General features: G+C 46.9%; 4 protein-coding genes across 5 annotated transcripts; all 4 read left to right on the top strand.

Annotated features, from left to right (window-relative positions):
* The first annotated feature begins 2,092 nt into the window (after nt 1-2,092).
* Nucleotides 2,093-5,798, top strand: LOC121658355 (macrophage migration inhibitory factor-like). Its single transcript, XM_042015211.1, has 3 exons — nt 2,093-2,292; nt 4,707-4,879; nt 5,555-5,798. Exons 1-3 carry the CDS (start codon nt 2,185-2,187, stop codon nt 5,619-5,621), a joined length of 348 nt encoding a protein of 115 aa, XP_041871145.1. The 5' UTR covers nt 2,093-2,184; the 3' UTR covers nt 5,622-5,798.
* A 2,124-nt stretch (nt 5,799-7,922) lies between these two features.
* Nucleotides 7,923-10,344, top strand: LOC121658354 (macrophage migration inhibitory factor). The gene is made up of 3 exons (XM_042015210.1): nt 7,923-8,158; nt 9,066-9,238; nt 10,080-10,344. The coding sequence occupies exons 1-3, from the start codon at nt 8,051-8,053 to the stop codon at nt 10,144-10,146; spliced, it is 348 nt and encodes a 115-aa protein (XP_041871144.1). The 5' UTR covers nt 7,923-8,050; the 3' UTR covers nt 10,147-10,344.
* Nucleotides 10,345-10,440: 96 nt separating this feature from the next.
* On the top strand, nt 10,441-19,943 carry DDX51 (DEAD-box helicase 51). Of its 2 annotated transcripts, XM_042015188.1 has the most exons (16): nt 10,441-11,190; nt 11,375-11,754; nt 12,140-12,387; nt 12,490-12,640; nt 13,294-13,439; nt 13,773-13,844; nt 14,027-14,133; nt 14,668-14,776; nt 15,146-15,291; nt 15,963-16,155; nt 16,761-16,876; nt 16,966-17,082; nt 18,092-18,193; nt 18,451-18,514; nt 18,727-18,861; nt 19,694-19,943. In XM_042015188.1, the coding sequence occupies exons 1-16, from the start codon at nt 11,168-11,170 to the stop codon at nt 19,718-19,720; spliced, it is 2,136 nt and encodes a 711-aa protein (XP_041871122.1). In that variant the 5' UTR covers nt 10,441-11,167; the 3' UTR covers nt 19,721-19,943. The 2 variants fall into 2 exon arrangements, with proteins under 2 accessions (XP_041871122.1, XP_041871126.1); XM_042015192.1 differs by lacking the exons at nt 18,451-18,514; nt 19,694-19,943 and having other exon boundaries at nt 18,727-18,776.
* Nucleotides 19,944-21,068: 1,125 nt separating this feature from the next.
* On the top strand, nt 21,069-26,429 carry LOC121658352 (glutathione S-transferase theta-1-like). The gene is made up of 5 exons (XM_042015207.1): nt 21,069-21,291; nt 24,040-24,127; nt 24,786-24,936; nt 25,474-25,650; nt 26,187-26,429. Exons 1-5 carry the CDS (start codon nt 21,180-21,182, stop codon nt 26,391-26,393), a joined length of 735 nt encoding a protein of 244 aa, XP_041871141.1. The 5' UTR covers nt 21,069-21,179; the 3' UTR covers nt 26,394-26,429.
* Nucleotides 26,430-26,560: the final 131 nt, after the last annotated feature.

Genomic DNA, 26,560 nt, shown 5'->3' on the forward strand with positions numbered 1-26,560 from the left:
GAGAAGAGTATCAGAAATACAAAAGATGAAGTAAAATAATTTAAGATGACAAACCAAGGTAAAGTAGAATCAAGAAGGCTCAATGACCATCAGTCATGAGGCTGGAGAAACACAGAGGTCTAAAATATTTGGCTGACAGGGACGCAGAGGAAAAGCTAAATACATGGTTTAGGGTGACCCAAGCAGATGCAGACTAAAAACATAGCACCTCAAATTCAGAAAACAGGTTTCAGCATGATGACAGAGAAAAAATATTGAAAGTGAAATTTGATGTGCAACAATCCTGGAGATGTAATGGAAATCTCAGTGGAGAACATCCTAGTAACTCCAGGCAGGGAGAAGGACCTGCCAAACAGAGATATTCTTGCATGCAAAAGAGGTAAAATGGCTGCTATAAAATAAAGCAGACTCTTGACAGCATCTTTGGTGTCTAAGGAACTGATTTCCAACCTGGTGCATTGGCTTCTGGGAATTACATCAGATGTTTTCACAGAAGAAAGAGTTTGTTTTGGAAATGTTTTTCTTGTTATGCAAGCAAGTTGGGAAAAACGACTGATTATTGTACCCAGCAGTAAAAATAGGTTGTGAATTTCATTGGAAATAGTCTAAGTTTTTCCAAGTGACCAATAACAAGGATAGTATGATTTGTAATTAAACACATTGGATCATACCACCTGCTTTCCTCCAACCACTGAAGAAAAAATGAATCAATATTACAAACTACAGTTTCTCTCCTTAAAGATGGAGGTGTCACTTGGGTTTGTTTTTAATGCTTTGGCTTAGGAAACATACCCTGAAAAGGCTTTTTGTAAACTAGATTTTATTTCTGGTCTTTTTTAGGGTTTTCATTATTTTCAGAATGCATACAGGAAACACAGTCCACAAACGTGGGCTGTAAATGAACACTGACACAGTAATTTCATCTCCTGACTTTTTATTTGCTGACCTTCTACAGCAAGGGTACTACAGTGAAGGAACTGGCTTAAAATCAACATACACCACACAATGAAAGAATGGATTGGGTTGGAAGTGACCTTAAAGATCATCTGGTTCCAACCCCCTGCCATGGGCAGGGATGCCACCCATTAGGTCAGGTTGCTCAGGGCCCAGTCAACCTGACCTTGAACACAATCAGCTTCAGCATGTTCATACGGAAGTTTTCACCATTTAAAAGCATTTGCTTCAATTACACCATTCAATACAAGCATTTAGTGCAAGCTATAGAAAGTTCTCCCTCTTTTCTGCTGCCTGGGGAAAATGGGCTCAGTACAAAAGCTCTTAACTCAGAAACTACTGGGCATAAAGACACCCATCACTTTTAACATGGAGAGATCATCAAACCATTTATTTTACCCCCATTAGCATTTTCAGCCTGCTTTCCCCACATATCTTGCTGTGAACACCCCCTACCAAATGCCATATGACCCCTCTAAATCACTTCTCTCATGTAAGGCTCTTCTAGGCAGCAGTGAGAAATGATCCCATCTCTGCCACACACTCCCTCCACTCTGGATAAAAGCTGCTCGTGTCAGAAAGCCAGTGGATTTCCTGTCTCTCAGGAGTTATGACTGTTATGGAACTATTTGCACAACAAAGGAGCAAGTTGAAAACAAGCCTTCTCTGAGCATGCAGCATCCAGTGCTCACCCCAGTGGAAAATCAAGACCCTGATTTTTAGGCATCTTTGTCATGACTTAGTCATGGTTCAGGAAAGGTCTGCACAACGTGTCACTGGGGTTTTTGTGTTATGGTCTATTCCACAGAAAGAGTTTCAGACCTCACAACTGAATCATCCATCCAATTTTTAGAAGTAATTATTAGACTTGCATAAAGAGGTGCATTACAACCTACACTCAGTCTCTGAAACACTTGCTTTTTCACTGGTTTCATGGTCAGGCTGTATCCAAAGATGAAGTGTTGTTTTGGATGCTTTGGTTTCCAGAGCACAGGTTCCCTCCCAGGACAGTGCCTTGGCTGTCTGTGTTAGCAGTCTGCAGACGGCACATTCAGCCTCACCTCTCCTGAGACACTCCCACCCCTCTCAATGCACCTGCCAAAGGTATCACTGACTATTTAAAGGCTCCTGAGGTGTTTACTAGCACACTGGGCTGAGCCAGCTTATGGAGAGTTAGAAAGAAGGCTGTGCACAGGGTGAGCTGAAAAAAAACCTGCTTGTGATCCAAAGATGCCTAAATTCATTGTTAACACAAATATAAGCAAGGATAAAGTTCCAGAATCTTTTGCAGGGGAGCTCACCCAACAATTATCAAAAGCATTGGGCAAACCAGCACAGGTAAGTCCATTTGCTGAAATGTTTTCCTTCTTTAGTCAGCTGTACCTATGCAATGAGCTGTTTCTGTGTGATAGCCTTGATAAACTAATATACCTAATGACTCACCAGTATTTGCAGTCTTCTGTCTGGGAGAATATTAAATACTTGTTTGCTGTAACTTAGTTTTACTGAGGTCACAAAACACTGAATTATTCAAACTATCTTTGTGTAGGATGATATTCCATGTAGTTATCTGTGTAAGTGAAGACACTGGATGCATGTGGTATGTGTCCACAGGTATCTCTGTGAATACCTCTCAAGAATCTGAAAAGCAAACCTCACCCTCAACTGCCTTGCTGAGTCCTGTTGAATAAGTGCTTGTGATCTGCCACCAAATTGCCTGTAGCCTAGTGGTTACAGTTGAAGTAAAAAAATTATTTTTTCAGCTTGCTTGGACAGCTGGCAAAAATATCTATGTGGCATCATGCTATTTGTAGTCAAAATACCAGAGTAAAAGCTGTCTGCTGCTTTCACTACCAAACTGGAGGGGTTTTACCTGCCAAAACATAGAGCAGTACGCTACTGAGGAAACGTACTGAAATACTGGTATTAAGAGTCTTATAAGGATTTATAGGGCTATTATTTTCTTAATACTGACTGGTCACTAGTCACTGTATCAGTTGAAGATTGTTGAATATGAAAAACCAAAAGAAAACTTCTCTACAGAGCTGTAAACTTCATAACATGAGCTATAACTCAGTTGCTGTAGCAGCAGTAACTTCAGTGATTTGGCTACAGATCTGTAGCAGCTTGGTTAAGCCCCCTTTCTGCACATTCACTACCCCATTTTCAGAAAATGTTTATCTTGCTTTGGGAGTGACGCTTTGAAACTGTAGAAAGAATGAAGTTTTGGTGCCTACAGAAAGGACTCTGAGGGCTTCCCAGCAAACGTTTCTCTATGTACTGGGACACCTGAACACATGAAATTCTTATGTAAAACTAATGTGTTCTATCCCTCTTTAAAAAAAGCCAACAATTTTATCAGTCTAGCAAACAAGTGCTTGCTGTTGGGGGGGCAGGGGGTGTGTCAGCTGGTGGTTCTTGCATAACAGCTTCTGAATATAAAGCTAGAGGCCAGGGCTGGGATGCAGCTGGAACAGGTTTGTGCAGCTGTGTGGAAGGGATATGTAATGGGACTTAGAAATATACAGGGAATAACAAAGAGATTTTTCTGAAGAGGACATACAAGTTCTTCGTGACAAAGGAGGCAATAGGAAAGGGAGAGTCTCTTAGTTATAACACAGAAAGAAGGAAAGGATTAGGGTGGGCTGGAATGCAGAGCTTTCCTCTCACAGGAAACTGTACCATTTGGGAAAAATACTGATTTTCAATCAAATAGGGTTTTTTCCTACTGGAAGAACTGTTTCAAATATTTTCAAACTGCTCTAAGAAGAAAATAATGTTGATTAATTCTTCAACTTGATTTTTCTTTTAATCATGATAACTTGCTTCCTGGGTAGATGTTAAAGGCATGGATGTACCTACATTTGGCATAAAGTCGAGAGCACATGGTGTCCAGACAGGGGAAACAAGGCCAAGCAAGTGGGACCTCAGCAGGATCTCCTTGGCTTATCCTGTACTGCTGTGGTCTGATGCACCTTACACGCAAACAAACTGTAAATGATGGCCAAGACTAATTACCCAGACAACTCCTGGTACTCAGGCTAGCTTGTTTTATCCAGAGGGTTGATTGCTGCCGAGTTCCAATGATGCGCTGCTAATAAACGTGGGTAAGAGCAGCACAGAAGCCAGATGAATGCCAAAGGAACTGATCCCTAGATTCCCCAGTGTGTGGATCTGACACTGTGTATTAGCAGCAGGGAAAATCGCAGGCTAGTCATTAATATTAACATAGATACTTTCTTCTATTTTTCCTGATATCAAGAACAAAAGTAGGATTAGGCTGCATTTTGTTTAATGACGGGGATGTTGATTTAAACCTCTGTTGTGTCAGTTCACATTTACCTCAGCAGGGAAGACTGCAGCAGGAGCCAGCGAGGTGCAAAATCTCTCTGGAATGCAATGTGGCAGCAATGCAATTGCACACCCCCCTCGCCCCTGACATTCCATACAGGCAGGGAGAGCCTGGTGGCATAGAGGAGGTGTTGCAGATATTATAGGTCACTGAGCTCCTGGAGCACCTGGACCGGGAAGCCAAAGCACTATGGAGTCTTTGTACTGGCCTTTGACACAGCAGTGAATATCTTGGAGTAGAATGCAAATCTAGACAGTAAGATGTCAACAAATTAAAGACTTGCATATGAAAATCATGCATTTATTTTCACTGCAGTTTAGGTACATAAATACCTTCCTGGGTTTTCAAAACTTTTCTTAAAGTGGCAAAGAAAATAACATTCATTTTCTTCTTCCAACAGTATGTAGCAATACAGATCTCTCCTGATCAGGTGATGTCCTTTGGTGGCTCCACAGATCCTTGTGCTATGTGCTTTCTCTACAGCATTGGAAAGATAGGGGAGCAGGAGAACAAGGTCTACTCCAAATTGCTTTGTGACCTGCTAAACAACCAGCTGAAAATACCATCTGACAGGTGAGCTCATACAGCAATTTTTCTGACTTGACTTTCCACAGATTGTTAAAACTATTCATCCCAGGCTGGTCCTTTGGTGCTCTCTATTAATGTGCTGATTGAAGAGGCTAAATGCCAAGTCAACTGAGCAACTCCCCAGCTAAAGAGAAGAGAGGAGCAATTGCATGACCTGCAATGCTGATGTCCAAAAGCTGCAGAATTCCTTGGTTAAAATGATGTAGGTTCAGGCACTGTATGTGCCAGAGATATCATGTGCAAAAGACCAGGTAAAGACACAATAACTCAATGTTATTATATTGATAACTCGAGTCACATGTACCAACAGTTCCCTACTGGCCGTAGGATACAAGTGGAAGTGTATTCCAAGAGCTTCCACTTACATAAAAGCCCTTCTAGTCCTTTCCCTGAAGGTATGTCATTCTGCTCCAGAAATGACTGTAAATAAAATACAGTATCTTGACAGCCTCTTAAACCAAGAAGTAGAAAAACACTAGGAACTCCAGAATGCAAGTAGGTGAGGCACTAAAAGGTGCAGGAGGAAGGGAGTGTAAGACCTGGGAAGTAAAAAGCCCTAGGGGAGAGTCTGCAGCATGGCTGTGTCCTGTTGCAGGAACACCCGGATCAGCCTGCAGCACTCTGCTCTCAGCAGCTGACAGTGCCTGTCTTCCCTTCCAGGATCTACATCAGCTTCTTTGACATCAGTCCTGGCAATGTAGGCTGGAATAACACCACCTTTGCTTGAGGTGCCCTGGGGTGGTAACAGCTTACTCCTGAACGCTCGCCGTGGTTTCAGAACGGCAGTTCTAGTCACCTTCTGGTATCTGCCAAATGCAAAAGGCATTGTTACCTTAGTTGCTGCTACCCACTGCTGTTTAACATCTTGCCTGCTGCTGAAATAAAAGTAAAAATACAGCAGAAACCTTATGACTGAGACCTTCCTGTTACTCTGGGAAGACCTGCAGTTGAGATGGAGGGTGCCTTTTCAAAATACTGCTAACAGAAGCTTTTCTTTCAAAAAAAGTTTAGTCACATGTGAAGATGAACATTCCATTTGCCTTTGCCCTGTCCATGCTCAAGAGTCAAATTTCAAGAGAACTATCTTGACCTGGTTTCAAGATCTATTTAATTCAATAGATGTGGCTATAAATGTTGCACGTGGACCTCCATCTCTAAGGAGGAAAGACATGATTACCTCTTATTTAAAAGGGATGGATTGCAGTCCAGGTCCTCTTTAGGCCTAACACTACAGGGATATCTAACTGATTAGCAGAAAAACTTGTGCTGTGTCCCAGGGCTCAGCATAAGCAGAGGGAGTGAGTGGAAAAAACCACTGTTCGCTGTTGTGCCCTCCCCTTTTCATCCATTGAGCAATTTGTAGTGACAGTGAAGATTAGAGAACAGCTCAGAATGAGGCAGAGGCACAGCAAGCCAGAGTAAGCCATTCCTAGGGACTGAAATGGTGAATTAATTATGAAAGGAAGATTTGCACATAAATATTTATTATTTAAGCCTTTGGTCAGATAAGATCATTTGCTTCCAAAGTGAAATAAAAGATTGAGTAGAGATGTTTCCTGAAATTCTACAGTTAAGTGTATTGTGACTTTTTTCTGGAAGAGCAAACCTTATCGCACCCCTGTTCTGAACTCTATTGTAAACATTGCATTTTGTCCCTACCACAGCTTTGCTTTGCAGCCAAAGACTTTAAATACAAACCTGCACCTCAACCTACAAAAATGCTTTGTTGGGATAACAAATGGAAACTGCTTTGGTGAAAGCTTTTTTTTAGTTAAGTAAGCAAAAGAGAATGAAATTGCAGATGTCTCTCCATTGTGTGGCAGCATAGCCAGGGGCTGCCACTCTGGGCCTAGCAGGCCACAGAGCAAGCACACCGATAGTGACATTGCTCTCAAGATTTTCTCCCTGCAGAGGTAAAATTCCCACCCTACCTCCATGCAACAAATCTGGGAGGCAAGTAGGTGAGAGGAATAAGTGGGACTATGCAATGGCAGGGAGCTGAGGATATCAAAGGGAGGAAACTTAATCAGTTCTTACCTGCTGTTCTTAAGCCCCGTTAATCGCTAAAAAAGGAAGCGCTCCAGTTCCCAGCATTATAACCTGTGTCACTCCAAAGCATTCCCGTGTAACACCATCCCTTACTCCTCATTCAGGGCTATGTGTGTTCACATGTGTAACGTGTACATATGGTCAAGCTCTCTAGCAGCAGCAGCGCATGATTCCTGTGTTTGAAACGTCTGGGTGGAGAGGGCTCCGGGCCTGATCCTCTTTAGCCTTCCTGTGAGTCATTTCGTGCAGCAGAGCAGCGCTGCCGCCGCCGGGGCAGGCAAGAGTCAGGGGTGGGGAGCTGCGCCCTGGCGGCCTACGTGCATCACATCACACAGCCCAGCATACGGCTCGGCTCTGCTGCCTCTAACCTCCGAATAGGCACGCACCAGTTCATTCCTAAGCAAAACAAAAATCACTTCTGCCTTTTTCCAGTACAAAAATATTATGCGAAAATGGGGATGCTGAGGAACAATAGGTAATTTTTAATTTGACTGAAATACCTTAGAGAGTAATGAATATGCCAGCAAGGCAGACGTTTCTGCTTACACCGAGGCAAAGCTGTGCACACAATTAAAGCAAAATCGGTACAAATGTTACTTTATTTTGCAAAAGAAGAAAATCCCGGAGCCAGGGCCAGGATCCCTTTTTGCAACTGCCAAGCTAAGGCTTATATCCCTCTCTGGCCCTGATCCTGCAGAAGCCAGTGGGAGTGCTACAGCGGTCGTATCACATACGCTACGCTGATATCAGGTATGAGCTGCCCAGCGCGCCCGGACTGCGCTCCAGGAAGGAGCCTGCAACAAACCCTAAAAAAATATTCAGTGGCAGCAGCAAAGCCAAGGAATAACGGCGGAGCGGGGAGACCACTGGCCGACAGCCTGCTGCGGGAGGGAGCTGCACGCCACAGCGACGACTGCAAACCAGGGAAGTGGTGTGTGCGTGTGTCCCCGCCCCGCTCCCTCCCCTCCCCGCCGGGCGGGGCCGCTTTACGTCCTGTGCGGCCCCGCGCACTAAAAGCGCCGCCGACGCCTGCCTTGCTCCACTGTGCTGGTCCCGCCGATCGCTTACGCTCTCATCGCTGGCCCTGCCGTCCCCACCGCCGCCACCATGCCCATGTTCACTATCTACACCAATGTCTGCAAGGACGCCGTGGCCGACAGCCTGTTGGGCGACCTCACCCAGCAGCTGGCCAAGGCCACTGGCAAGCCCGCGCAGGTGAGGGCGGGTGGCGGGGCCGCCCCGCGCCGGGAGCGGGGCGAACACGTGCGCGGCGGAGGCTCGGCGGGCCCGGCGGGAGGGGAGGCGCTGGCGGGGCGGGCCTGGGGCATCTCCGCTCCCTCGCCCCCTGAGGCGGGCGGGCGGCGGAGATGCCACCGAGGGGAGCAGCTGTGGCACAACGCGGCAGGGGCCCCGCTGCTTCGGGGGAAGGAGCTTGCGCCCGTTCCACCTCGCGGCGCAGAGTCTCCCGATGCCCGGCCCCTGCCTGGAGCAGCAGCCGGGCCTGCAGGAGCGCGGCGCTCACGTAGCCGGGGATATGCTGCGCCTGTGCTGGCGGTCGGGATTCGAGCAGCGGAGCCGCGCAGTGGCACGGACTCACCCGGGCAGAGGCTCGGATAGACCGAGCGCTCCGGGCGGCTCCTGGCGGTTCAGCCATCCGACACGGCCCCTCTTGGGCCGCACCGCAGCAGCCTCAGGAGCCGGAGCCCGATAAGACCGAATCGCTGCCGGCCTCTCCGTCAGGCCCGCCGTCTCGGCCCGTGATTTGGGGATGTGAGCTCTGGCACGCAGACACGGATTTTGGGCCTTTATCTCGCTCCGCCCCGTGCGGTGGCGAGGCTGTGGCGGGCAGGAGTGGCCGTGTCGCCAGCGGCTTTGTGCACACACAGCCGCGTTCCTAAAGCTGAGAGCCGGGCCGAGGGCCCCGCAGCCCCCAGGGCCGTGCCCCCCGTGGGGGGTGGAGGGCCTGAGCCTCCCCTGGGCCTAGGAAGTGCGCAGAGGGCAGCACTGAAGAGCTGCCTGACCCCAGTACAAAACTGCCCTGTTTAGAGCTGGTACCCAGAGCAAATTTTCATCAGGAGAGTGCAGTTCAGATAGCCTGTAACTGAGTGTTTCCCTCCCGCAGTACATAGCTGTGCACATCATACCTGACCAGATGATGTCCTTTGGGGGCTCCACCGATCCCTGCGCACTCTGCAGCCTCTACAGCATCGGCAAAATAGGAGGGCAGCAGAACAAGACTTACACCAAGATGCTGTGTGATCTGATCTCGAAGCACTTGCATGTATCTGCAGACAGGTAAGGCTGGGACACAGTGTAACCATATTTATCTGGCTTTCTGAAACTGCTTTGAGAAGTTCATTTAAAAGTACAAAAAGCCAGGAATAACTCCATGTGTTTTGGAAACTACCAAGTGATTGCTTGTAGCATTTTTATGTCCACATAAGAGTTTGGTGCCTGCCTCTTTCCCTGGAGAGTCCTCTGTTCAATAGCATTCTGCTCTGAGAGTATAGAAAAACACCGGAGCACTGACAAGTTGCCCAGTGTGTCTTTTGCCTCTGAGGTGTGATGTCTTTTCCTCTGGTGAAGCAAGGCTGAAAACACGAGGAAAGAGCAAGTAACAGGCTGGAGCTGAGAGACAAAAGTAGAAGCCAGCAGGCTGTGAACAGCTCCCTTGCAGGCTGCGAAGCCTCAGGAGAGGGTTTGTGTGCCAGCCATGAAGGATGGGAAGAACCTGGTGCCATGAGGGTTGGAAGGGAGTCTTGCAGAGCCAGGCCTGAGGGCCTGCTTAACTCTTCAAGGCTGCCAGTCTGTGTGACACGTGTGAGGGACTGCAGCGCTCAGAAACAAAAGGGATTAATCTCCAGAAGTTCTTGACAGGCTGCTAAACAAAAGCTGTCTAGTGTCTGGACAGTCCCTGACTGCAGAAGAATTTGAATTTTAAAAAAAGAGAAAAAGTACAATTTTGAGGACTAAGAAATATTGACTGTTTGGAGGCTCTACCAGATTTCTGGTAAAGATGAAGCTTGATGTTTTTTCAAGTAGAAGAATGGGAAGCACTGTCCCCTGTTGTGTTGTCATGACTTATATAAATCAGTTAATAAGGTCATTGTTATCTCCTCCTTTACCTCTTCTGCAGGGTCTACATCAATTACTTTGACATGAATGCTGCCAATGTGGGCTGGAATGGCTCCACCTTTGCATAGAGCTCTCCCGTCTGTCTGAAGAGGCTGTTCCTGGACCTCCCCTCACCCTGCCCTGTAGCAGAGACCACAGCACAAACGGCCCCGTGTTTCACTTTGTGCACTCTCACAGATTGATGGCTCCTTGCTAGTGTGTTTAAATATTGCTGCTTCAACATTCCTCTGTTTTCTCTGTGTAGAAAACAAATAAAGATTTAGAAGTAAGCTGTGTGGTGTAGGCTTTGGCAGGTTGGGGGTGGAGTTGGGCAATTGCTAACATGTCTGTTTCACTCTGATCCTAAAGCAAACAAAAGGAATATTTTGGGTTTGCCCGTGTTTCTTAGACACAGCGTTTCATGCTGTGGTGGTGGTGCCTGGGGCTGGCTCCTGACAGCACTCCACTGATTTTTACCTTGCTGTGTCCCAGAGGCTGTAGGTGTGTTCCGGGCTGCTTGTCGCTCTGAGGTTTGGTTTTGGTTTGTGTCTGCCATTGCCACAGTGGAAGCAGTCCTTGGACTAGCCTTGAGCCTGCTGCTTCAGGGCATCTTTCCCCTGAGGAGGTGCCACCTGTGTGTGGCCAAACAAGCAAGGAAGGAGTGCTCTTGCTCACTGAGGGGAAATGCTGTTATCCACATTGCTTACACTGCCTGCTCCAGGCAATGGGGATGGCCCTCAGTGCTGTGGAAGCTCCGCAGGGGCCTGCAGTGCTGTGGGAAGCTTCAGTGTTCTCTGCCAGCCCATCCCACACTGATGCTGTGCCCTCTCCCAGCGTGTCCCGCACTGATGCTGTGCTCTGTCCCGCACTGGTGCAGTGCCGTGCCAGCCTGTCCCACACGGGTGCAGTGCTCTTTCCCGCCCTGCCCCGCACTGAGGCTCCCCTGGGCTGGGGGCTCCCGTCCGTCCCCTCAGCGCTTTCCCGCCCTCCCTTCAGGCTCCCCGCTGGGCCGGCAGGGGGCGCCCACCCCGCGGCTTCTGGAGCCTTCCGTCGTGGCCTCGCGGGGCGTGATGACGTCATCTCTGTGCGCCCCGGTGGCGCGGCGTGGTCATGGCGCTGTTCTGCATCAACAGGTACCGCGGCCGCGGCCCTGCTCCTGCTCCGCTCCTGCTCCCGCGCCCTGGCCATGGCCCTGGCCCTGGCCCTGGCCCTGACCCGGGCGCTGCCTTAGCCCCGGGCTCAGGCCGGGGGTGTCTGTCCAGAGGTGTGTGCGGGCGGGCGGCTCGTGCCTGAGGAGGTTTGTCTGGGCTGTTCCAGGTATGGCGGGGAGGACGAGCAGGAGGAGGAGGCTGAGGCGGAGGACCGGGCGCGGGTCCTGCTGGAGCGGCTGCAGCAGCAGGCGAGGGCCCGGCAGCTGAAGAAGCAGCGAGAGGCGCAGCCCCAGGGAAGGGAAGGCCCAGGGGGCGCGGGGCTGAGCCCCAGGAGTGAGCCCGGCGAAGGAAAAGCAAAGAGGAAGAGGGAGAGTGAAGAGCAGCCCAGTGCTCAAGGACAGAAGAAGCTAGAGACAAAACAACGGCCCCGTAGCTCTTCCGAAGAAAGGGCTGGTACTGAGGAGACAGCAGATGGCAGCAGCCCCACGAAGAAGAAGAAAGCAAATAGAAGAAAATCGAAAGTGCAGCGAGAGAAGACTGAAGCAGGTAAGGATAAAGTGAGATTGTAGGATTTCAGTTCATTGTGGTTGACAGTTTCCACAGAAAGTGGACACAAGCTGCTCATTGAGTACCTTGCTTAGTTTACCTGATTTTGTTTTCATTTCCTTCATATGTTTCCAATTTCTTTTTTTTAAGGGAAGGCCCTGTACTGCAAACTCTGAGGATCAGTTTGGTGTAAGGGGAGGGGGGAAGCATGTCATATCACCTCAGTGTTGTTGCATCTATACCAAAAAAGAAATGTTTGACTTTTGCACTTGCATTTAGGAAAAAAGAGCTTGCAAGATGTTGCTTAAGTCCTGTGTTGTAATATTGCCTATGTCCCTTTTCTGTGGCATGTTCTGACCTTATCTTTGTATTGCTATTACCCAAGTTCCAGATTCTGAAGAAGACAAAGAACTGGAAAACAGAAACAACTTTAAAAACAAGTCTAATAAAAGGAAGAAGATTGATGAGGAAACACAAGGAGATGAAACAGGAAAGAAAGAGAACAGTGAAAAAGTTGAAGAAAATCAAAGTACAAAGGAGGAGCTGCCCTTAGCAGCCTCAGGGGAAGAGGCAAATTGCCCACCCTCCAATATGATGATTCTCGGAGACTATGATGCAAAGCCAGTGCAAAAGGTAACTAGCTTGACTGAGTTTTGATGATGGTTGAGAAAACATGCTTCTTAAAAAGTTTATTTTACATATGGTATTGCCATATTCTCCTTTCCCTCACCTCAGGTTCAGCCCTTCTTACCACAGTGGCTTGCTCAACCGAAACGAGTGCAGAAACGCATCAAAGATAATCTATGTCCAATCAGAGATGTCCCAGGAATCCATCCCCGGCTGCTGAAAAAGCTGCAAATGAATGGAATAGAGTCCTTTTTTCCAGGTACCTTGATAGTGCTTTTGTTTCTTTCTAAAGGGACTTAAAGAGTTTCTGTGTTCTGGTGCTGTATATTTTATGTTGTCAGTGAAGTAAAATACAGGACAAAATTTAATGCTCAAAAGTGATGGTACCAGATTTAACCCTTCTTTCTCAAAGCTTTGTCTAGGCTGAGTAAAAGTCTGTTATCTACTCAGAAATAACAGCTTGGAGTAATGGCTCAGAGCTGCCCAAAGAGGGAAGTCTTACTTGTGTCCTCACATTTTTCCTCCTTATGCCAAGCTTGTGTTTTAGCTCCTTACTTTCCACCATCTCTGCTGCTGATCAGATCTGGGAACTCATTCAGCTCATTAAAGCACCAGAAAAACATACAAACAAAAAAAAAAATCTGTTTGTTTTCCATTATTTTGCCAGTTTTGCAAACAAGTGCAATAAATGTCGGCTTTTAAATAAGTAGAAGGGACAGCTGGATGCAAGGATAAGGACAGAGGGTGACTTTCAGCTGAGCCTGGAGGCTTAGGCTGTGTCAGAGGCCTATCAGGGTTATGTTGGGAAGCCAGTACACATTTTCTCATTTTAAAAATGCTTTTATATAACATTTTCAGTTACTAGTGAGTTCATTAACCATCTGGTTTGTGTTTATTTCTGGTTTTGCTCAGTCCAGGCAGAGGTGATTCCTGCCATTCTCCAGAGTGCCTCCAATGGCTATCTGATGGGGCGGGGGGGATACCGCCCCAAGGACATCTGTGTCTCAGCACCCACAGGCAGTGGGAAGACCCTGTCTTTTGTCATACCCATTGTACAGGTGAGTTTATCCTCAGGGAAGTATCTGCAGGGGAAATGCTGGGGTTGCTTTTGTTCAAGCAAAACCTGAACTTAAAAGTAGCTTAAAAAGTCAAGGAATTTGTGGACATAAGGTGGCAGATTTTCAGCTCAGAGCTGTCTGAGGGAGCTTCTTGTCACCATCCCACTCCTTTTCTCAGACAGTAGGCACAGCATGAGGACTTGGGAGGGTGGAGGGAGAAAAATGGAAACATAGAACTGTGAGAATGTGTCAAGCCCCTCTCTTCTTGCTAAGTTAGGTACAAGAACCCCATTTTCTGGTTTTCAGGGACTCATTTGGCCTTTATTTTGGCAGGTTCTGTTAGATCGAGTGGTTTGCCATGTACGAGCTCTGGTTGTTCTGCCCACCAAAGAACTGGCACAACAGGTATGTGGCTCTTCACCATCTCTGAGCAGAGCTGGGCTGAGGGACAGGCTGGTGCAGCCAGTGCTTTGGCTGTTCTGTGGAGCAGGCTGAAGACCTGCCAGTGGGTTTGATGCTGTTCATGTAATAGAAAGTATTTACTGCAACTGATTCTGTGGCAGCTGACAAAGCTCATCTCTTTGCAGGTGAGTAAAGTGTTCAACGTTTACACTGATGGGACAGGTCTGAAGGTCGTGTTGATTACTGGCCAGAAATCTTTTGCAAAGGAGCAGGAGATGCTTGTCCAGAAAAAGTAGGTTAAAAGGTATTTTGATAAGTTTTATAGAGATTGCAAGCTAATTAATGTCATTAAGCAGGGCTTAAAATGTAGTCTGTTGCAGCACACCATCATGCTATTGTAATTTTGGATAATGGATTTATATGCTGGATTCTGGGGGTTCTTTGTCATAGTGCCTGTTACTACCCGTGTTTTGTGATTGTAATGTTTTACTAGATTTTTGGGGTTCTTAATCAGCAGTTACTCAGAATGTGAATGTTTACCTTGTATCCACAGGTACATATGATTGTGGGATTTTGCTGCAATTATACTTTTTTTAAGAACAGTGAAGAATGACACTTCCTGTCTAAAATGAGGCAGCACAGTGGAGACTGGTGTTTGGTGTCCACCACTGCCCCTGCATGCTGTCCAGTGTCAAGTCCATATGTGAATTTTGCTATTTCTCAGTTAACTGAGTGGTAGGAAAACCTTAAGGTCTGCTCCTTAAGGTCTCTGCTACAGGCTTTATGGTGAAGACGATACTTACTGGTGGGCTGCTTGTCCTTTCAGAGTGACAGGCTACTGCAGCCTGGCTGACATTGTTGTGGCCACACCAGGGAGGCTCACAGATCACATTAACCAGACCCCGGGCTTCAGCCTGACACAGCTTCGCTTCCTGGTGAGTCACATCCACAGGTCTCCCATCTGAGTGCAATGTCTGCTACAGCAGTAATTCCTGCTTTCTTCCTGTGTGGAACATAAATACATCTCTGTTGGAACTGTTGTGTGGGCCTGTCTACGCTCCAGATTGTGGAGGCAGCAGTCACAAGATGAGATGTTTTATTCCAACTCGTGACACCCAAGCATCCACCCACTTCCTCTTCTCTCTTAGGCTCTTGCAAACTCGGAGTAAGGATGGGCAAAGAAAGCAATTCTCTTGACTAGAACCTTCCATTATTTTACCTTGTGGCTCACTGGTTGCAGATACAAAGGAAAATAAAAGCTCCCAGTATTTAACAAGTGGTGGTTTTCATCCTTGTGAATTCAGATCGTAGATGAAGCTGACCGTATGATTGATGACATGCACCAGAACTGTCTGAACCAAATTGTCAAAGCTGCATTCCAAGTAGAAAATGACTCTGGCTCCAACATGCTTTTTCAGAGGACCAAACCAGGGCCTATAACAGCAGCCAGGTAAGTTGCAGAATGCATTTCTTTGAACTGATGGTATGGACACCAGCACCTGGATGTCGCTGCCCTTCTCCGCTGTACGCTCCCAGATGGACTCTCAAAGCTTGATTCCTGTGAGGAATGTCTACCAAAATAAGGCAGTGAACAGCTGATGCCAGGGGATGTCCTTCAGACTCAGTATTGTATTCTGCAGGCTTTCCTTATTTAGACTAAAGGAGCATCAAAAGAATGCACAGATATTGCAAATTTGTGACCCATTTGCACAGTAACTATAGTAATGCCCTTTGGCAAAGCTGAGTAATGGATTTGGAGGAAAACTCATGCAATTAACAATCTGCAGCTGCTGATTTTGTACAGCAATGGTAGAGCTGTGTCAGAAACTGAGATGAATGGCCAAGGAAGGACATGACTAGAATGAGGACGGGGTAATCAGGGTGCAGGGACTTGTGCAGGAATAATGGATTGGGGTTGTGCACTTGACTGAGAATGCTCATCAGTTCTGTCTGTGAACTCCAGATAAAACAAGGGTGGAAAAGAACCTATAGGAAAAGCCCAGGGCAGGAAAATAGCATCAAAGAGCATTCATTGCTTCCCTTATATTATCTGAAGGCACTTAGGGTGAAATTCCTTTGCCCCATCCTCAAAGCCCAGTTTCTGTGTGCTGTTTCTTTCAGTTCCTGCTCTCCTCAGATACCCTTACAGAAACTGCTGTTTTCAGCCACACTGACCCAGGACCCAGAGAAATTGCAGCAGCTGGATTTATTCCAGCCTCGCCTCTTCACATCTGTGTATTCCGAGAAGAATAGAGATGGAACAGAAACTGAACGAGATACTAATGATAAATACACACTCCCTGAGGGGCTATCGGTATGATGTTAATTCTTTTGAGTAAGTTATACTTGAAGATTTGTTTAATTCCAGACTGTCTAGTTGTGGTCTTACCCTAAAACAAGTATGTCTTCCCTGTGTTTCCTTGCCAGAAGTGGCTTTGGGAGTATATGTGACCCAGAGAGCTCTACCTTTGCACATACATTTTCTCATTACTTAATGTTCATTTGGTTAAGACTGGATTATTTTTTTAATTAATCTCTCTCCATGTGGAGTTGAGTTAACCAGCAACGGGGATTGGAAATCTGAAGTCATTATAACGTAGTAGCACCTATCAATTGTCCATATGTCTAACATTCATTTCAAGACGTGTATACGTGCCAACCTGTAGGCAGGAAGGCAATGCATGTTGTTACTTGCCATGGAGAAGTAAGGGCATTAGAACAACTCAGGTCTCCTGTCTCCACTTGTATCCTGCCAGCCTGTTTATTCTTAAAGGGGTGGCATTATGGGCTCTGGTTTTGCTGCTGTTAGTTGTAAAACATCCAAGCCTGTGTAAGTCATGGACAGGTAGTGGATTTCAGGGAAGATAGTCTTAGCAAGAAGTAACTTTTCTCTCTGAACTCCTTCCCTGTTGACTGCAGCAATGTTACGTGCCTTGTGACCTGAATTCCAAGCCTTTGCTCCTCTTGTATTTCATGCTGAAAATGAAATTCACCCGCGTGTTGTGCTTTACCAACTCCAGGGAAGCCTCTCACAGGTAAACATTAATGAGATCACTGTCCTAGATATCTGTCAAGGGATGTTACAGAGGTAAGGAAGTGACAGTTTCTCTCCATTTACCTGCAGGTTGTTCCTGCTGGTTCAAGCCTTTGGTGGAGTCACAGTGGCAGAGTTTTCTTCTCGGTTACCTCCAAATGAGAGACAGAGAACCATGAAGGAGTTTGAACAAGGAAAAATACAACTGTGAGCATCTTAAACTACTTTTCTATATGTTTTCCAGCACAGGCTCTTTCTAGTGTGTAGTAGGTTGAAACTTATTTGATGGACAAGTTACTGATATAAGTTGCTGGCTCTGCAGCCAGCTTCAAACCACGACACAGTGTAAAGAGCTAAACAGAACAAGGGACACAGTTACATGGGGTCTTCTAAAACAGAGCATGCAGGAGTCTGCTGCAGAATGGGTGTGAGACTTGGACTTGTGACTTTGAATTGTTTATCTTGCATGTGACTCAGCCTGTTCTAATCTAGCTGCAATCTGAATTTCTATGTGTTGTTTTATAACAAGCAGTAAATACAAATGCTTGTTCATAGAGTTACTCAGAACACACAGGTTTGCAAATATGGAGTTTGTTTGTGCTGGGCGTCTGGTATTTGTAGGGAGGAAATGGATGTTGGTGCTAAAACTATATATAGTGTTAGAGCTTCCTACCAAAGCAATCCCTGCTCAGACTGGCATAGATGTCTACTTCTATACATGTTTGATTTGCATTGTGGTTTTGGTAGCTGTATGAGATTGTGTCTGTGGAATGTCTCTGAGGAGAAGGTAAACACTTTTTTTCTGGATGTTCTTTTTATCCAAACCTGGTGTATAAATTTCTCCTTGACTACTGGTATTTCTCACCTCACCATCTGTGTTCCGTGCTTTTATGGAATATTCAGATACCTTAGAAGTTTGTAACCTCCAGTGTGCTGGCAGCTGTCTGACATGCTTGGAGAACCTGGAAACACACAGTAACTTTTCATGCTCAGCAGAGGGTGACAGGCCTGCAGTGATGCTTGGAGGTCTGTGGGCAGCTGATAAGGCCAGTGGCAATATGGAGTGACTTGGCAGTGCTCCTGCCAGGCTTAGAGGCAGAGGCTCACTGTCCAGTTCAAGATTAGCAAGAGTTGTGCTGTGTTTACTTGTGTTTTACTTGTGTGTGTAGTGCCTGAGATGTTACCTGAAAATGACTATATATACACTTACAACCAGGTTAATCAGCACAGATGCCACAGCCCGAGGGATTGATGTTAAAGGAGTGAATTATGTGATAAACTATGATGCACCACAGTTCATCAGGACGTACATTCACCGGTAAGACAACAGGAACAAAAGGAAGGTGTCTGAGCTTGGTTTGCTTTGAAATATTTAGCAGAGGTGACATGCACTTAAAAGTGCTTTTAGCTTTTCTTTTTACTTTAATAGGCAAATAGCTTTCTAACAAAAATTAAGCCCATAGCATTGCTTGGAATCAGACTCTCTTAGAACTGGAGAATTTCAGCATCAGAATCTGGGAGCTGATAAATGGCAGTGACTATGGGGCTAAACTGACTCGAAGCTACTGTTTTCAGGGTTGGAAGAACAGCTCGTGCAGGAGAAGCAGGTGTTGCTTTCAGCTTGGTCCTTAGAATTCAGGTATGTCTGGCAGGGGATTCATTCGATAAGGATGCATGCAGGGGCATAAGGAATGTAAAGTTCATACTACTTCCCACCTTTTCCAGTCAGCTGACCTTAGTACCTGGAAATGTCAGTTATTTCCTGACTAAGCAGCATGTTCCAAAATGTGCTCATTTTCTAGCTGATAGGCGGTGGGGTGTCTCATCTGCAGTGTCTGTTTTGTTGTGCAGGAGCGGCGGTTTCTGCGGATGTTGAGGGATGCTGGCATCCAAGATATAAAGAAACACCCAGTGAAGGGCAACTCATTGAAGCCATTGGTGCAGCAATATGAGGGAGCTCTGTGTAAGCTTGAGAAGACAGTCAAGGTAATGGAAATGAGGAAGAAAATAAAAAAATCAAACTGCAACTTGCACAGTTCAGTGCAATACATGCTTAGCACAAGTATTAGTGTCCGGGATCCTTTCCTTTGTCTGAGACAGTACCATCTCAGTGTGAAGGCAACATTTGTGGCTGCATCCTTATGGAATACTCAGAAAGGGTGGGGAGGGGAGAAAGGTTTTCTGTCAAAGTTAGGCAGCATTCCTGGAGGAGTTTAAAAGATGTGTAGATGTGGCACTTGGGGATGTGGTTTAGTGGTAGGTTTGGCAGTGCCAGGTAAAGGGTTGGAGTCAATGGTCTTAAGGGTCTTTTTCAACTCTGATTTTTGGTGGGTTTTTTCTATTCTGTCCTTCTCTTTACCTCTGTAGCTGGGATTTTGACAGCTACCCAGAGGACTGCAAGCAAAATGCAGAGATTAAACCTTTTGTCATTCCAGAGTTTGACTGTAATGTACAGCTATGCTGACTAAAAGTTGGGTATCTCAAGCCAGGAAAGAATTATCTGCAGGCCTTGTTTTATACACCAGTGTGAAGTTGAGAGCTTTGAGACAAAAGCAGGATATCATTTACCTTGCAGATGGGTGGACTAGGGATCCTTAATAGACTGTGCTGCATGATTTGGGCAAGTGTTCTGCTCTCTAATTTGAGAACGCCTCATAAATACCTGCCCTTGAAAAATGATTTTGAGTGTAGACTAGGAATGTTTGAGAACCGGGGCAGAAAAGATTATCAAATTGTTATGTTCCTCCCTGAAGTCCCTTCTGTGTGACTCTGAGACAGGGGCATCTTCAGTCACCTTCTCAACTTTAATTTTGAACAGAACGAGCGAGCGCAGAAACGAGCCTGAACGAATGGAAGCTGAGATGGCTGATGTGGCACTGAAGCTGCTGAGTTGGACAGGACATGGACTGTTCCCCAGCACAGCAATGCTGAGTCGTGGTCCCTGAATGATTGGTTCCTCAACCTTATCATATCTGAAGTCAGCTGTTACAGGCCTTATTCCTCTTTCAAGGACACTGTGAACAGAGTTCAGTTACTGGTTTAATAATAAAAAGATAAATTTTGAGATACAGGTTGTCTTTAAGAGGACTTTGCATCGTATCCTCCTGGCGTATCTAGAATTAGCACTGGCTCCTGAGCATGGTCTGATGGAACTGCTGTTCTCCAGTGGTGAGGGCTGGGCCCTCACTTCTGCGCTGGGATAATGATTCTGCAAATGCATAAACACCTGTGCAGTGCCTGTAGCAGAAGTGTGTTTGAAGAGCTGCTCTAGGCTGCAGTGACTCCAACTTTTAAATAAATATTACATATATTTTTAAAACTGTCTAATAAAGACTGCTGGGCTCAGGAATTGGACTTGATCCTTGTGGGTCAACTCAGGATATTTTATGATTAGGACATAAAAGGAGTTTTCCCTGTTACAGTCTTGTGCCCTATCCTTTTCTTGCCTATGTTGTTTCCCTCCAACATTCTGTACCAGAGGTAACAGCAGGTATTATTCAGTGTTCGATTGGTGTTAATGCAGACCGAAATGTCTGATGTCTAATATAGATGTCCTGGAGCCAGCTAGTGTCACTGCAAGCCATAAGTCTGTATTTGACACATGCCATGGTATTTTTAGCTGCCCTGGCAGAAGGCTTAAAGCTGCCATGTAGCTGTGGCCTGCAACAACTCTCCAAGGGTTGCTTTTCCTTCAGCAGGAATGGTTCCAGCTCTGGCCTATTGTTTTGCAAAGCAAAATAAATGTATGCAGGCATTAGTAATACATTACTGAAAGCTGGGAATCTTGGAGGAATGGGTTTTGGGGAAGGTGGTTGAATCTTGTGAAGATAGGAGCAAGGTTGTTTTATAGCAATGAAGCAATGTCTGTTTTCCTACTGTGACTGCTTGCTCTTCATTTGTTTTTCTATAGCACGGGTGTCTGGGCTGGTACTGGAGTCACAGGAATGGGAAGTCCTCTTGTGCAAGAGCTGTGAGCTCCCAGAGGCAAAACCAGGATCTGCCTCTTAAGCACCCACGCCCTCTCAGCCGGGCTGTTGTTTCTTTATCATTAAGGGATTAAGGGCAGTTACTGGGACAAGCCAGAGATCAGATGTAAGGTGGCAGAGCCTAGTTGAGACTTCACCCTGAAAGTGCCACCCCCGTGTCCTATGAGTTAGGCACCGCCCTGATGAAGTTGCAGAGGGCAGGGCGCTGTCGCCCCGCCCCGGCCAGGGCGGGAGCAAGGTTGGCGGGACGGGCCGGGACGGGCCGGGACAAGACCAGGCGCCGGCAGCCACAGCAGCAGCAGCAGCAGCAGCGACAGGATGGGGCTGGAGCTGTACCTGGACCTGCTCTCGCAGCCCTGCCGGGCGCTCTACATCTTCGCCCGGAGCAACAACATCCCCTTCGAGTTCAAGCGGGTGCAGCTGGCTAAAGGTGAGCGGGGCCAGGGGGCGGCGGGGGGGCCCCTGTGCCCCAGGCGGTCCCAGCCCCTCGGTTAGCGGGTGCCCCGCTGCTCCCCGCGCCGGCACCCGGGTCCCTTGGCCACTCCTGGGGGAGATGCTTGATGCCAGCCCGCGGGTGGAAGCAAGTGGGTTACTTACCATCCCCATCAGTGCGAGATGCTGAGAGAGGGTGGGGTGGCCCTCCTGCTGCAGAGGGTTTCTGGTGCCTACACAGAAACAATACCTAATTCTTCAATGCAACCCTGTTTTTAAATACTGATTACAGTGCCTGTGCTCCTCCGCAGCAAACAGGACACTGCAAAGGCGTGTGATTATCTTTGAAATCGGCCCCACCCCAGCAGAAAATGTGTCTCTGAAAAAAGAGATGCTTTTCTAAGAAGTGCTCAGTATGTCCCAGGTCTGAGGCATTCCCGATTTAGATGGGAAACAAAAAGCTGCAGAGATGGGACGTTCACATATGGGCGAGGACAGCTTAGATGTGTGGTTCTTGTTCATTACTTCAACTTAGAAAAAATTTTTGTTCTGATAAGCAGCAGCAGTTGCTGTAGAGCAACTCTTCTCTTGGCAGGGGTTAACACCCCCTTGGGAGGCTCCTCCTGCACCAGCTTGCTGAGCTGTCCCCATGTGTAGGTAGGGCAGGGCAGGGGTAAGGCTGCCCCTCTGGGGGCTCCATTGGCTCAAGCAGTTTGTGGTCAGGTTATTTTGAGAGGGTTGAGGACCAGCTTGTGAAGGCTGTGGAGCGAGACAATGCAGCTGCCAGTAATCTGAACACTGAGAAATGAAGAAGGGAGGTGGTTTAGTTGGGTTAAAACCAACCGATAACTCGTAGGAGCCTGTCCAAAGGGTATCGTGTGTTTTCACCAAAGGAGGCCCAAAGATCTGTATCTTCTTTCTTTGTAATTGAAGCTGGTAAAAGCTATCCTTCAACCTTTCCAGAAATCTGCTGGATTTGAAATTAATGTATGGGGCATAAAAAGGCCTCAGTAAGTAATGCTTAAAAACAATGAAAGATGAGAAGGCTCCTGGGGCTGGAATTGATAAAGGAACGAAAAAGGCTCCAACTTGAGACAAACCTCAGACATGCTGTGGTTGAGTTTTTGGGTGTTCCCCTGCACACCTTAGCTGTGCGCTGGTTGTACCTTACTGTGGCTTTCCTCCCACTTGTCTCATAGCAAAAATTTTTGCAATTGTTTGTAGCTGGGGGCTGGCTCATCTTGTGTCCTTCCCCTTCTTTCCCAATAAATTAACTGTTGTGGTGAGACACTGGAGCAAAAGAGAGGAGACTGGCAGGCAAGGAATGAGAGCACCAAAGAGAATGGAACAACTGAAGTGTAGGTATAGGGGAAGTGAGAGAAAGGAAAGTGAATTAAATCACAGATTCCAATGCTCTGTGCCCCTTGGCAACAGTGCCTGCTTTTGGCCTGTGAATTTAGGATGGGTGATTTGGGTGCATCTCATCCCATTCCTGCAGAGCACGTACCTCCCATGCCATGGGGAAGCTCTCCAAGTACCTGCACTGGTACCACAGTGCAGGAGGCCTCACTGCACTGGTACCCATCACTGCACAGTTTATAAGGACAAGGTGACAGAACTGATACTCAGAATTGAGGTGGTGGGTTAAATGTGATGCCCCAGAAAAGCTCTTGGGCCCCCAGTAGGGCAGGGGTCAATGAAAGGGGTAGAAAGAGTGAGAATGGATAGGAATCACATGACATTCAAAGGACACCTGAAGACCTGGAATCTGCACACTTCATCTTTTTGAAAGGGGTAGGGGAGATGGGCTGCAAGCCAAGTGACAGGGGAATAGTCACAAATCAGGTTTGCCAGGTACTAGAAAAGCTAAGTTTGCTTCCAGAGCATCTCTGGCACACAGATTCTCAGATGGCTCACACAGCAGGGCATGGCACAAGGTTAGTTACACATTAAAGAGGCTTGAATACCCAGGCAGCCACATGTGACTGAAGCGAGTGGCTGGAACAGGCTGTCACTAACAAGTCACATAAAACAAGGCTGCTGGGACTGGTTTCAGACATAAAGGAGTACACTGAGACCTCAGATGAACAAAGCACCTTCTCCTGTCAGATTCACTCTGCGTGCTTTTCAGGGAGGACCTACAAGGTAGCTTAAAAGCAACCTCAAATCCATATTTGCTCTGACAAAAGATACACAAAATGCACAGGAGCTAATTGAAAGATCTGTAATGAAGTACCCATGACTATATATGGAATCACAGGAATTTATTTTCATCTGTGGATTTTAAAAAGCAACTTGAATATAAATTACATTATCTTCCAGAAAAAAAAAATTATCTGCTTTCTCACTGTCCTTGTTGTTCATATTTCTGATAGTGAGATCCTTTTCCTCCAAGGTGCTTGCTGCTCCCTCTGGGTTTGTACAGGACAGGTACCTCCAGGCACAAACTTGGAGTGGATAGAGCCCCAAGCTGTCAAGTGCTGTTGGTATGAAAGGACTCCTAACCATCCTGCCCTTGGTGAAGAGGTGGGTCTGGTATGCAGGCAATAAGCAAGTAAGCTGATACCATAGGACTATCCCCCTACTCGCCCTGCAGCACTTATTCATTGGTTGTAAACTTGATACAAAACTCTATTTGTACAATCAAGACCAACTTGAAGCTAGATGGCCCCCACAAACTGCTGAGGTGTTTACAAACAGGTCCTGAGTATCCCTGCCAAGTAAAACTTCTCATTTCCCTCCTCAGGGCAGCACAAGACAGAGGAGTTCCAGAAGGTGAATGTCCTGATGAAGGTGCCTGCACTAAGGGATGGTTCTTTCACCTTAGCAGAGAGGTGAGGTTCAAATAAACTCAATCCCCTACTGCAGTATTGTTTATCCCAATGCTTGGATTGCCAGTGTACTGCTGGGACTCCAGTCCAGGCAGTTTTTTGTCTCATTCCTATCCTATGTTCCACTTGTACAAACCTGTGTTTCAAGAAAAGCTATCACATGTAAGCAGCTTGAACAGCATTAATAGTAGAAAAAGCTGCTGCTTGGAGCTCCTCTGCTACTTTGTAAGCAGTGTTTCTGAGCTTAAATACCTGTCCACGTGTCCTCCTGCTCTCTGCCTGCAGCTGGAGGCTGTAGGTCAGTGCAGGACATCTGACATAAAGCACCTGCTCCTGGATGGCCAGGCAACATGAAGCTCAGATTTGGTATAAACTCATTCTGCAGCTTCTATTTGCTCAAAAATGTTGATGGGGTAACTGTGCCAGCAGACCACACCTGTCTCACTGGGCAATTATCTCATATCAGGTAATTGCTGTCCACAAGCAGCTGGTTAAGCCAGCACAAACTCTCTCCTGTGCTGTGCCCCGCTGAACTTCTGCCTGACTCCAATCAGGTTTGTGTGTCTGCTTGTCCAGCAGTGCAAAATTGGGGGGGGAAGAAAGGATGAGGTCCTTTAATCTCAGATGATCAGCTTACCAGTCTGTCTTGCTCTCTGGGCAGCATTGCAATCCTCCTGTATCTCGTCCAGAAATTCAAGACTCCTGATCACTGGTACCCATCTGACCTGCAAAAAAGGGCTAGGGTTGATGAATACCTGTCCTGGCAGCATGCCAACATCCGTGCGAAGGGAAGCAAGTTGTTCTTAACCAAGGTAAAACCACGACATGTCAAAACTTACGAGCTAAGAACTGTAAGTTAAATGGCCTGCCTGCCTGTGTGCAGGGCCTCTCTAAGCAAATGTACAAGCCAGATGACAGATAGGAACAAAACTGACTTGGCTGCTGAAGGGAGCCTAACTGAAGTGCCCTGGATCCTTCATGCTGCAGCCAAAGGTCCAGAGCAAACACATCCTGGGTGAGCAGCTCCCACCAGACACAGCTCAGTGCTGGCTGCTCCGCTTCATGGAAAATACCAACCTCCCTCTGGAAAACAAAACACAGTTGCTGGCAGATGATACAGTCTTCCCTTGAGAGGAGACTCTTGTGGTTGAATTTTCAGATTTCTAGGCAGCAGACAAGGAGAGGCAGGAAGTAATGACTGACATTTAATGTTAACCTGGCAAGGTTGATGAGCAGTTCTGGTTGTTCTAGTGCATGGCTGGTGAGGGATCCTCAGAAGGTGGCAGTGAGAGTGTGATGACTAGATTTGGAAGGAAACACATACACAGCTTGTTTCTTCTCCCTGCCAGGTGCTGTTGCCTCTCCTCACAGGCCAGCCACTTCCTCCAGAGAAACTGGAGTTTGCTACTGAGGAGCTGAACGTTGCCCTGAAGCAGTTTGAGGAAAAGTTCTTGCAAGACAAGCTCTTCATCGCAGGCAGCGAGATCTCCCTGGCAGACCTTGTAGCACTGGTGGAGCTCATGCAGGTGAGCATCAACCCCAGCACTGCTGGATATGTGAGTCAGGCTGTGGGCAGGCCAGGCCAAGGAGTGGCTGCTGCACCCCCACCGCTGTAATGGCAGATCTTCCGTGGGGTTAAGTCTTGTTCCTTTGTGACTTTGACCACAATTAAGTTTGCCAGGGAAGAACACCTACTTTGATGAAACAGTTCTTTCTATAGAAATATGGACCGAATTCATCAAGAAAGAAAGGTAAATTACAAACTAGGCAGGAAAGTACAGATATTTGGAAGAGCTGTGTTGGTGTGCATGGACTTCCGTGTTCTGTGTTAGACCGTTCTTGGGTTAGCCATGGCAGAGCTCTTTGCTGCACGTCCCAAGGGACAGCAGCTGCTGAGGATGTCACCACTTACCTCCTATGACCTAAGAGCCAGAGATGAGCTCCACCTAACCTCATGACTGTCTGCTGCCTTGAGCCAGAAGCATATCCATCTTTCATTTGGTCCCATCCATGGCAAATGCCATGTTTGCCTTACTCCTGGGTGCTGTGTCTGTCTCTGCAGCCTGTGTGTGCTGGTTACGACCTGTTTGAGGAGAGGCCAAAGTTAATGGAGTGGCGCAAGCGGGTGGAAGAAGCTGTGGGGAAGCAGCTTTTCCAGGAAGCCCACAAAGAGATCATGAACATTAAGAACATGACTGCTGATCAGTTTGCACCTGAGATGATGGAGAATTTCAAGCAGCAGCTCCTAAAGCAGGTCAGCCAGAATTAGAGGGTAATGCTCTAATAAAATGGATTATTTTCTGAAGGCTTTATTGTCGTCTTTCAGCATTTCTTCTAAAAATCATACAGAAACACCATTCCACAAAGTGCACTTCTCTTCATTCACAGCCTTTCTGCAACTTAGAAGGGAAGAAAAATACATCTTAGACTGCCATG

The sequence above is a fragment of the Corvus kubaryi genome, unplaced genomic scaffold, assembly GCF_017639235.1.
Source record: "Corvus kubaryi isolate FWS band 111438036 unplaced genomic scaffold, C.kubaryi_AGA036_p1.0 split3-37173, whole genome shotgun sequence".
NCBI lineage: Eukaryota > Metazoa > Chordata > Aves > Passeriformes > Corvidae > Corvus > Corvus kubaryi.